General features: G+C 33.8%; 1 protein-coding gene across 1 annotated transcript; it reads left to right on the top strand.

The window, feature by feature from the left end:
• Nucleotides 1-2,527: 2,527 nt before the first annotated feature.
• Nucleotides 2,528-5,100, top strand: LOC108211280 (NADH dehydrogenase [ubiquinone] 1 beta subcomplex subunit 10-B). Its single transcript, XM_017382838.2, has 3 exons — nucleotides 2,528-2,923; nucleotides 3,015-3,059; nucleotides 4,830-5,100. The coding sequence occupies exons 1-2, from the start codon at nucleotides 2,641-2,643 to the stop codon at nucleotides 3,047-3,049; spliced, it is 318 nt and encodes a 105-aa protein (XP_017238327.1). The 5' UTR covers nucleotides 2,528-2,640; the 3' UTR covers nucleotides 3,050-3,059; nucleotides 4,830-5,100.
• The last annotated feature ends 7,556 nt before the right edge of the window (nucleotides 5,101-12,656 follow it).

Here is a 12,656-nt window from a genome sequence, read left to right as displayed (position 1 = left end):
TTACAACACCTTTCATGTTTTGAGGAGGTTCATGGTCTCTCATATTACTTTCACGAGCCTTTAATCCATGCTTTATATAATTCGTAGTTTATTATTTATAATTTAAAATCATTTTATTAATATTTCAATATTAATGAGTTGAATTTTAATTAAATTATATTAACCAACTGATCATACGTTCGCACGAAAACTTAGATTTTACAATTTATTATCTATTTATAAATATTTTTCTTTTATTAATATATGATAATTTATTATTTAATAAATTTAAATCAGATTTTTCATATTTCGTATATTTTTATATGCATGAAAAAAGATATGTATCGTGTGACATATTAGAGTAAAAAAAGATTACATAATAGTTAGTGTTTATTTTGAAATATAACACGTTAGAGTTAAAAAAAAGTTATATAAAGATTCTGTTAAGAAAAATATTCAAAATTATATATTTATAATTTTATTTTTAACATCATTATAATCTTATTTTTAACATCACTATCAATGTAACTGTTAAAAAATCAAACAAGACTATCATTTTTATTTGGAAGTAAAAAACTTAAGTATATCAAAAAAAATTATTTTTATAAACTATTTTCATATATAATCATATATATAATGAATTGATAAAATAATATATGGAAATTCTCGATAACATATTTTCATATTTGATTTTGTATACTTATAACTCTAGTTTTTCTTAAAATAGATATGTGTGATTTTTGAAGTAAATAAAATAATAAATTTGGCTTCTTGTGTTAAATATAGGCTTTTTGAAAGGTAAATACTCCGACAATTTTCTTGTTATCTCTAAATATTACTCACATTTATTAATTTACTAGTTGAGAAATCACGCGTTGCGGCGGCCTATAAAAATTATATTAATGATTTAATTTTTTGTTGAAAAAATGATTCAATATTAATATTTTTAGAATGCAATAATTTTGTGGCTGTCTATAAAAAAGTATATTAATGATTAATATTTGTAGGATAAAATAAATTTTATATTGTAAAAATCTTGATGTAATACCAATACTAATATATAAAATTGTAAAATTGGACTATAATTCATGGTGAAAAATGAAAATAAATTTCTACACATAATTAACATTTTAAAACACGACGAATCTTAATTTTATTTATGTTTTTTTTCCTCCAATTTCTTTGGATTGATTGTGCACAAAAACATCTAACTTAAATACGTGATATAGCGGTTTATAAATAACCTTTCTTGTAACAACCTTTATTTTATAATACTGTGTAAACAATCCTCACTTAAAAATTGTTTGAACGGAGCAAACAGATAATTCATGAATAATTTTTTCCTGTATACAAAGTAATCATATAAAAATTAACAACAACAAATATGTCCGATGAACAAAACAAATATTATAAAAGAATAACCAGCAAACATACATGACTATGACTAATAGTTAATTTAGTGATATCATCCATCAATATCATGTCAAGATTATATTTTTATCCCGTGCTTGGATTTGTCGACTCCCACGTAGCGGTCTATAACTACCTTTACTTGTAACAACCTTTATTTTTTTTAATCCTGTATAAACAGCCTTCACTTATCGTTGCAGAAGAACGGCACCACCGAGTTAAAAATGGAGCAAGAGAACTATCACTAAAGAGAGGTAAGGTTGTGGTATAGAGAGTAGGTTGTGTTTAGATGATCCAACCTACAGGGGTATTTATAGGTGTAGAATGACTTGTGTGCTACTCTTTCCCATAATAAAATAATCTAAAATAAAATCAGATTAAAACTTTCAAGCTGCTATATGCAATTATCTGAAACAAAATCAGATTCTGAAACTTACTTCTAATACATCCGAAACTAAAAAAAGTATTCTAATTTTTGATATGTTTCATCCGAAAATTCCAGGAAATTAGAAAATTAGTAAAATGGAACGGAGCGATGTGAGAGGTGCCACCTACATGCCCAACGATTCTCCTTTAGAAACAAAATCAGAGTAAAACTTTCAAGCTACTATATTCCATAAACAATATAAATAATCTAAAATAAAATCAGATTCTGAAACTTGCTTCTAATATATCCGAAACTAAAAAAAGTAGCTTAATTTTTGATATTTTTCATCCAAAAATTCCAGAAAATTAGGAAAATTGAACGGAGCGATATGAGAGCGCTACCTACACGCCCCTCGATTCTCCTTTAGAAACAAAATCAGATTAGAACTTTTAAGCTACTATATTCTATAAATAATATAAATAATCTGAAACAAAATCAGATTTTGAAACTTGCTTCTAATATATCCGAAACTAAAAAAGGTAGTTCTAATTTATGATATTTTTCATCCAAAAATTCCAGAAAATTAGAAAAATAGAACAGAGCGATGTGAGAGGCGCCACCTACACGCCCCTCCCTTCTTCTTTTTATATAAGTATATTGATATTGATTAATTAAAAAATCAATATACTTATAACAAAATTTAATTTAGGTTATTCATGCTGGTCAATATTTTCGAGAAAATAGAAAAAAAAACAAAAAGAAAACCATCATTTGCCGGAGAGCTTTCTAAATCCCACAACGCCCAAACCGAACATACTCATTCGGGTACTCACAACATTAGTAGTCCGAAGTAGAGAGACAGAGAGAGATTGAAGGAGAGAGAGATGGGTCGCAAGAAGAGCGTTGAATTCGATGAATCCCCTCCAGATTTCGACCCAGAGAACCCATACAAAGACCCAGTAGCTCTGCTTGAGATGCGTGAACACATCGTCAGAGAGAAATGGATTGACATAGAAACAGCCAAGATCATTCGTGAGAAGCTTCGTTGGTGTTATCGAATTGAAGGGGTCAATCATCTTCAGAAATGTAAGCATCTTGTTCAGCAGTATCTTGATTCTACTCGTGGTATTGGTTGGGGTAAAGATGGTCGTCATCCTGATTTACATGGTCAGTTGCTTCCCTAACACTTTTTTTCTTGTATGTGTTTATGTGTATAGACACCCTTTTTGTGATTGTGTGTTTTGCTTTGGTTTAACAGGTCCTAAGGTTGCTGCGGTGGCGGCTGAGGAGTGATTGTGGACAGGTAAGCTTCGGGTTTTATCAAATTAGGGTTCTTGTGAATTAGGGTGATTTTGATGTTATTGACTATGGTGATTAATTTTATGTATCTTTTGTAATTTATGAAGTTTGAATCGTTATGTAAAAACTCTGTATTAGTTGTGTGGACGAAAGGGATATTAATCTGAAATCTTGGTTTAGGATTCCCTAAAGAAGGAATTGTGAAGGGTAGATTAGAGCATCTCTAAGAGATTAGCTATGTGATGTCTAAAGTTATAATTTTGAGAAATATGGTAGAAAACACAACTCCAAGAAAGTCCTAACCGTTCAGATCCAAATTTATAGGTAATGGCTAACAAATCCTCATATAATTTTTGATAATGAAATATTCACTTCCCTCCTTTTTTACATTATTTCCATACTAATAGATTTTGAATTTGATACGATAATAATAATAGGGAACACAAATATGGATCGTCGTTTGAGTTGTCATTCAATATAATATCTGGATTTTAATTTATTATTATATATTTAGGAACCTGCTAGGATACTCTTGGAGATGCTCTTAGTGTGAAATCTTGGTTTAGGATGCCCAATAGAAGGCATTTGAAATTTGGGTTTTGTGGATTGGGTTGATTATGATGTTTAAAAATTAAGATATTGGTTATTATCATATTGGAAAATGAGGTATACACGAGAAGGCACAAACTATATAATCTTTGGTTTTCTAGTTTTGGTGTGCAATTGATCCCTGCTATGGAATGTAGCTTTAGTCTTGCTCTTATTTGCAAGTTGTGCGCTATGAGCTATAACAATGTGAAGGCAGAAGTTTAGATAATTCTCTTGATCTTTGGTTTATGCATTAAGATTGATGTCCATTATACAGCAATTGGTTAATGAAAATTGTGAAGATTAAGTGGGATGCTGAAGAAAGAATGATAGCGTTGTTTGTGCGTATGTAAACGAGTTTAGCAATAGATTGCTTCAAAGTTTTAACTAGTGGATGAGACTTTTTCATTTCAAAGCTATCTTTGGAAGTTATTTTGTTTATAATATATGAATGCAGCTAGTTTTCCTGGTTCAGTACTATCTGGTTAGTCTATGTTTTAACACGTATAGCACCCAATTAATCATCTAGTTCTCTTAGAACAATTTCTTGAATAAAAAATTATTAGCATTGTTACTATATGTTGAACATTGTTCATGAATAGAAGCGGGACAAGACTAACGATTAGGTGCCAATATAGACAGAAGACAAATCTTGAGATGGGAAAGATATCTACTATGAAATATATAATCTAAAAAATGGGATCTCTCTGTATTATTTCCCAAATTATTGTCTGAAGCGTTCTAGTCTTCTAGACCATTGTAAAAATTATTTATAAGGTATCATAATATGATGAATGCTGCTAATATTTTTTTAATCAGATAATTAGTTTTAATCAACTTTTTAAATGATTTTTATGTTGTTTATTTTGACACCATCTTGGTTTCATTTTTTTAGTATGCAACTGAAACTGCTGCTAGCTGACATGTTTTTCAAGCTTTATATGAAGTTGAAAAACGGGATGGATTGAAATACATGGGAACAGTTTTTATTTATAATTCAGCAAACCACCACAATACGTATTGCTAAAAAAACCAATTATATATTTTTTGTATATTATGTTGATACCTATCATACTTCTGCACTCAATGTCAGCTCTGATATTTGCTCCTTATACAAGGTGCAAACTCTAGCACACATACACAATAGATTGTATCACTGTTTTATTCAAGCCATTTTCTCTTGCAGGTGTTACTGGAAATTTGCAGCAAGCAGCAGCTTACTTGTATAAAGTGCAAGGACAAATAATGCATCAGCTGATTGCTTATTTAGGCTGCTTCGCTTTATGGTCTTTTGCTTTATGTTACAAACTCCCATTAATTGTATTTTTCTTGCCATTTTTTCCCTGTAAAATGTGGATGTTGTTGGCTTTGAGGTGTTGAATCCAGATGAGCTGTTGTGATTTAAGCAATGGTTGCTATTTGCTAGGCTACAAGAATAAATAAGCTTATGCTGATAATGTTTTTGTTATTGCATAATAGTTATAACTTTCTCATCCTTGAAAAGGGAAAATTAGTCAAAGAATAATTTACAAATGCTGCTTTGTAATCAGTGGCGAATTAACAATCCAGTTTTCTTTCCAGTCAGGGGGTTGTCATAATTATAATAGCAAAGAATACATCACGGCTCCTCTTATGCGTCTAAGGTGTGATTTGAGTTGAGCCGCCTGCGAGTAGCTTGAGCTTGAACTCGGTAGCTTGAGCTTGAACTCGGCTAGTATACTAGCTGATCTCAAACTCAAACTTGAGTTTGAGTGTGCACAATATGACCTAGGTTCAGCTTGAACAGGAAAACGCAGCTCTACTTAAGGTCAAACTTTTGGCACTGGACGTTCCCAAAATGGGTACTATCGGGTCGGGTGAATTCAATAATAGACGCCAGTTGGCATTCCAGCCTTCCTTCGCTTTCAGGGCCTATCCGAAAGAAAATCTACTACTTTCTTTCTTGGTCGTGAATATATGAACTGGTTGTTCGATGTTCAAGAATTTTTGTAGGCATGGAAGGGGGCCACTACGAAGAAGTTCCGGGAGTCACGAAAGAAGCTTCGAGCTCATATTGGTCATGGGTTAGAGAACGAGAATGAACTCTATGAGATCTAATCTCTCGTTATTCCTTCAAAGTCGATATCAAAAAATCAGTTGAGTTTGATCAAGTGGTTTTAATTCATTATCTTACATGAGCAAGTGACATCAGGAGAATTTGTAACACCCTAGTCTCAGGTTGAGAAAAGTGAAAACATTAGTTTAATTTATAAGTATTATGTCAATAACAACAACAAATCATGATCCAGGTTGCTGCATCTGACCCAATATATTTTAGCTTATCATCAAATTATTCTCGGATTCAGAATTCAAGACTTACCCGATTTCCGGAAAAAAAATCGAGAGTGAACTCTCTCAGGGAGTATTAAAAGTCGGATATTATAAACTGTAATCCAAATATTTTGGTAATTTTTGATGTTACAAATATTCTTTTGATCATGGTATAGTACTATAGTACTGCTAGTGGTTCCAGCGGGAGGCGACTGATATACTCTGCCTTTTGGACAACATATGTAGAGATTATCAAGCAAATAATACCATAGTGTATCTGATTTTTTTTATTCTGAATATTTAGGCTTATATTCTTAAAATTTGGTATCCGTTCTGACAAATTTCAAGATGAGCGTGAATCGAATCTGACCGGGACGGGATGACAACATTTTAAGTTATCTCATCCCCGTAAGCGGAAAAGTAGAGTAGGCAAGAATCCAACGTAAACCAACTTTCTATCATACTCATTCTTGAACCACTGGGGCAAGGCTGTAACGAAGACAAAATTTATAGCAGAAACTAGTAAACACTACAGAAGCTACTGGGGGCAAGTACCCAGTGTAGCTCCATCCCTGCACAAGTGCCCATAAGTTGAGTGCAGTGTCAACTGAAAACGGGAGAAGAAAAAAAACTGAAAAGAGAAATGTAAGCACTATAAGGATATACATATTGGACTTGAGAATTGAAAACTAGAGAAAGGGGTTGGCAGGCGTTGATAAATCAGTAGCTGGACAAGATGCCACATATATGCTGGTGTTGAGAAGGACTTGTATCACCGTTGAGACGATATTTTACATTGTATGAGGATACTAGAAAGAGAGAAAAAGAACTTATTACAAACTTCTTTGCTTGAATTGAAAATATGCTTGCCGGAACCAAAAAGTCATCAGCATTTTTACAAAGAGTGCCATGCACACGTTGTTACTTTGCATGAAGAAAGGTCTTTATCTCATCCATGGCTTGTGGTTCTGAAACTAATCAATTGTTTGAGAACATGTAGTTAAGCATATCAAAACCATGAGACAGAACTTACATCCAAACTCATATATAGACCACAATTGGACTTCTGTGTACAAGCTACAAAAATTATCTCTATAACGCAACTTTGATATCAATAGAGGTATAGTTGTTTATTGGATACGTCTCTGTTCCTGGTAACAATATATCGAGTTGAAGCCTCTGTGGAGGTGTGTTTGTGAGTTTTTGAATTTTTATGTGATTCACTAGTAGAGAATCCCTGCCCATTGAACCCTGTCAATATTAGAAAATCGACACCCGTTGAACCCTGTCAATCCATTAATCAGTGTAATTTATTTGATGTAACTTGTTACCATACAAGAGATATAACTATCTTACTATTTTTAACATGACAATTACATAATCAAAATAGATAATCTGTCCACCGAATCAAGGAATCGATAGACTTTTATCTATGTAGTGGTCGTTCATTGGTCCATCAATCAAATTGATGTCGTCAATTTTTGATGCAATAGCTAACGGATTTCAATTTTATTGATAGACCAATAAAGAACAGTTGCATTAGCATACTCTGCCAATCCGTTAACCCGTATAATGGATTAACTATATTTTTCATTGGTACAAATGCTCTTACCAATTGAAATGTTGATGATAGAATTACTTGGAGCTCCCTTCAGTCCAATAAGTGGGAGAAGTCCGCGAAATGAGTTGCTCTCACATCATGCATCTGGCCAGACTCTACTTCCAGATCCTCCTTCGACATTTTGCTCATCCAGAATTCATAGCATAGAAAATACAAAGCATAACCAAGTGCATGAGATGACAGCTCCATCCGCTTCTCAGCCCTCAGTATTGGTCTGAATAGAGCTCCTTCTCCACACACATAAGCCAAGTCTCTTTTCTTTTAACCGTCGCTCCTGTCGCTCATATATAGACATTTCTCTGACATTGTAAACTTCTTCCAAGGCATCTGATCCTTTTATTTATATGTTTTAGGCTGTTGTAGCGTGTGTTCTTGAATTTATAAATTGGATCCCAGTCCGGGAGCATTGTTATGGAAAATGCTAGGTACCCCAAAAAGTATTCCCGATTTTTTTTCCAAATCTAATTAGTAACATATGATTGGTTCAACTCTCACTAATAAAGTAATAATAATGAGATGCTGTATGCACATCAACCATCCAATTAATATAAGTCATCTGCCTGCCATGTCATTTGGGGAAAAAATTTGGGGTATGCAGCACTACTCCATTGTTAAAAAGAGGCTTAGATGTTGTCTTCTAGCATTTTGGCCCTGATTAGTTAGACCTACACAGAAACTTATGGTAACCGTCTCTGCGGTCTCCATCACAGACACAGACACTATCCAGAAATTGGATTTCCTTTCGAACATATCTACGTTTACTAATTATCTTCCAATTTGTTTTTAAACTGTTGTGTTGTAGTCACAACTTGCGGGATCCAACACTAGGCATAACTTCACAAGAACTATGATCAAACTCTGCAAACAGACAATAAGCTTAGCAGAGTCCATAAGATTTTCTGGCTTGTAGTCTTCCCCAAATGTTTGTAGAAGTTAAAATATTCCATGATTTGTACAACTTTTACGGTTATAGCTAGATATAATAGTCCAGTGTTATTAGTGTATATAAACACCAAGTCTTTGTCATCATCTATCTGGCTCTTCATATGCATATCAGCACCTTGTACCCTAAATTCCTAAGATGCTCAAATGACTAAAGTCATATCCCTGACCAGTAAAGAATAGAAAGTTTAATAAGGTGAAATGCTGAAGCTTATATACCCTTTTTTTCGTACGCTGTCCTTTGGGGAATTCGTCGCAGGATGATAACTTCAATTTATGGTTCTGACAGAGGGCAGTATTAGGTCCCTTTACATGATGAATGGGGAGGTTTTTCAAATTTAATTAGTGATGTATTATTCTGATTCCCGTTAACCCCATTCTCATTCCCGATCTCTACTCCTATTTTATATTTGCATATTATACCTATGCATTGTAAAAAAATATATGCATATTGCACCCATGTATGATTAGTGTTCGGTCATAAGCAGTTTATTTCCATTTGTTTGTCATGTATATGACTCATTTTGCAGGAAATGTGTGATACAATTTGGCACCCGAATAGAGAGACAATAAGTACAGAATGTTTCATACTCGGGGACGGCCGATAATAAATTTATTACTAACATGCTCTGCATAGTGATATTAACATATAGGAGGCGTTTGGATGACGAGTGGTAATGAGAATCGGGTATGGGAGTGGGGGGCTTGGAAAGGGTATCCCAAGAGAATGATTTACCCATTAAGTGAGATTGAAGTCTTTATTCCATACAATATAATTGATAATCCAAACACCAAAAGAAATTGAGGTTCCGATTCTTGTTAATCGGGCTTAATAACCATAAATCAAACACCCCCATAATCGAGCTAGAGGACTGAGATCTTTCTTAACACTGGTCATATAAAACTGGTTCTTTTTCATGAAATAAATGCAAAATGAGTCTTTTAGTTATATGTGATGGCAGAGTAAGGATGAGTGCAAATCAATATTATGGCATTTGAACAGTTCAACTGGGGCATTAAAAAAACCTAATTCATGAAAAAAAAAATATTATAGGCCGTACAGTATGTGAAAGCATTTAGGGGTACAGAGTTTTCATTTCATATTATAGGCCGGCATGCTGTATGTCCGAGCATACAGAATAATATGCATGTATTTGTTTCTTGCAGATTAAGATCCTCTGATATAATTAGACGTTGTGCATATTATAATAATGGTTTAAATTAATAATAGACTGTGTTTGAGCAGATCCTCTCCCTGTTTGTGTGTTTATATATTCAAACTTGAGAAGGGACTTTATTTACCATGGTTCCATAAATTGGCAATTGTTTCTCCTCGGAGCTATGTGCAGTTTGTGTACATGAACTAGCAGAGGAGCCCCCTGTCAGACCAATACCGAGGGCTTAGTTACGGTTTGAGCTGTCATCTCATGCATTTGGTTATGCTTAGTCTTTCTTGTTTTGCTTATGGAAACTGAAATCCGAGTCCGGGAAACTAAGTCTAGCCTGATGCATGATGTGAGAGCAACTCCTGCCGTGCACCTGAGTCCGCTTATTGGACTGAAGGGAGCTCCTGGAGAGTCACATTTATTCTGAATTTTTATGTTACTGTACCATGATCAGTTTATTTCATGAATGAGATGAATATTTTAATCCTGTTGCAGCTCTTCTCTTATTGTGCTACATCTTTTAATTTAAATTACAACTTGTCAGAATATAATACGGTCAAGGTAAGTGTTTTTCCTACCTCCGAATATCTTTTTTCTTTTCATAATATAATGCATGTGAAGTGTTTCTCATTAAAGTTTTACTGTTGTTATTTTTTACAGAACCTCTGTTGTTTAAGTATAGACTATTAGACTGTCATGGCAGGAACCTAAGACAATTGTAGATGGTCAATGTACATTAATCCCCCGGTGTCATTGACATATTCGATCAACTCTTAGTCTTTTACAGTGCTTCTGGGATGGTTCTTTCGGTGGGATCTTGGATGAGGTTTATAAATTTCAGAGGCTGCCAGGTGATTGCTACGTTGCTTCTGGTTTTTTCTGGTGATACTGTGATGCTTTAGTTGTTGCTTTCTATCTTGTAAAATTATATAAATGACGTCTGTCTATTCTTTTATTTATTGGCAATGACATGAATCACAAATTTATATTAACTTTTTGATAATAGTTTACAGTCAATTTTTAAAGTATAATCTATTAAAATGGATGAGTGGAAGAGAAATTCAGAATATTGATACATTCATAACTCTTAGTCAAGTTATAGGATATCTTGATTGAAAAACCTAATTATGTCTTTCTCTTCTCTTTGTACCTTGATACCTTTCGCGTATCTTCTAGCCAGTGGCGGAGCCAGCCTTAAATGGTAGTGAGGGCAAAAAAATTTAATAAAATATTATTTCATCCGTCTCGTATAACAAATCTATTTTGAAAAGAAGTTATGAATATTAAGGTTCTAAAATATTGCCCTTAAACTTGTATAGAAATAAGAAATAATAGGAAAAATTTGATTTTTTAAAAAGACATGCATACTTGGACATAGGAAGCATTATTGCTCATAATTTATAACCAAGAGTAGTATTAGACAAAGATATGAACCAGTTAATCCTTACTGATCAAAACAGAACCCATTCAACAAAATCTGATCAAAACAGAACCCATTCAACAAAATCTGTTGAATCAATCAGCCAGGTTTTATATGCATATATATCATATATAAATATATCAAATTGAAAAGTCTAGTGGGGTCCAGTGCCCCCACCAGCATCAATCTCCCTCCGCCCCTGCTTCTAGCATTGTTATCCCTCCGCATCTGTTACCTTCCCAAGTCTAATTAAGATCTGGCACATATAGTCCCTGAAATGTATCCACAGATAGGTTTTTATCTATAAATTTCTTTAGTTAGTAGAGTAGAATATCAAATTTCAGTTTCTTTCTGTTCAAACATTTATTAATCCAGCTCAAATATTCGTGTTCTTGATTTTACATTTTAAACACTGTATTCTGGCCCGGTGACAACTCTTTAAACCCTTAACTTCTGGAGAGAAAAATCTAATATCTATTACTATATTTATTCATCATTTTATCTGTGCTTAGTGAGATGGCTACATGCATTATTTATTGTTCAGCACTTATCTAAGGGAAGAAAGAACAAGATGTAGTATGTAGTCAGTCGCGTCATTAGGATCAAAACATGTTCTTCTTTCTTTACTTTCTCTGTTTTCAGTCTCTGCTAATCAGTAACTCCTAATAAGCTTTGAACAAAGCTACAAGCTTCGCTATTTCTATTATCAGAAGACATCCAGACATGGGCTCTTTTGGACTGATGGCCTCTGCTTTACAACTTTTGGCAACTATATTCACTGTTTCATTGGATAGCAATACATAGTTGAGCAGCATAAGGGGTCAAAGACTGGAACCCTGATGAAGCTGTCGTGCCTCTGAATCTTCCTCTAAGGTTGCTTGTTCAATTCCCGACCCCGTGACTAAAGAAGTGTTTAATATTCTTTCCTCGTCCTTAATTGACAATTCGGTACTGGCTTGATATGTTACGAGTGAACCCCTGCCAAGAAGGCACTAATCATCTTCAGGCTTTGCCTCAGCCAGCATAGATGAAGCTGTTTCAAGTCTAATCCTTCCATGTCGGCTTGCCAGCTGATTAGCTGAATGCACCAATGAATCATCGCATACCTGCTGGAAAAAAGCTTCATGTGCAGCACAATATCATTGTACTTGTCTACGGAAACAACAATTTCAATCTCTAGCCTTTTTGCCTCTGGTGTGCTTGTAGATATGTGTTCAGTCATAATTGACGGAACCACTGGAGCTTTAGAAGCTTTAACATACCACCGTTTGGATATGTCAGTCTCTTGACTTTTTTTTCACGTATTTTCAACAATTTTGACTATACACTCAAAAATATTATTTTTCAAATTTTCTTCAAAACTCTTAAAAGTATGTGCAAAAATCGAAGTGACTAACATATTGAAATAGAGAGAGTATAATTTAAGTGTGATTATGAGAAAAGATCACACAAATTAGTAGAATGGTACTGATCCGCATGGATTGCTTATATGGCACTAGGTAGCTATTTGAGTCCATGCCACCTAAGAACAAGTGTTCAAAATATTTTGATGTG

The sequence above is a fragment of the Daucus carota genome, chromosome 3 (assembly GCF_001625215.2).
Source record: "Daucus carota subsp. sativus chromosome 3, DH1 v3.0, whole genome shotgun sequence".
In the NCBI taxonomy this organism is placed as follows: domain Eukaryota; kingdom Viridiplantae; phylum Streptophyta; class Magnoliopsida; order Apiales; family Apiaceae; genus Daucus; species Daucus carota.
The sequence above is the reverse complement of the archived record's forward strand: the minus strand, read 5'-3'. Positions and strand labels throughout refer to the sequence as shown.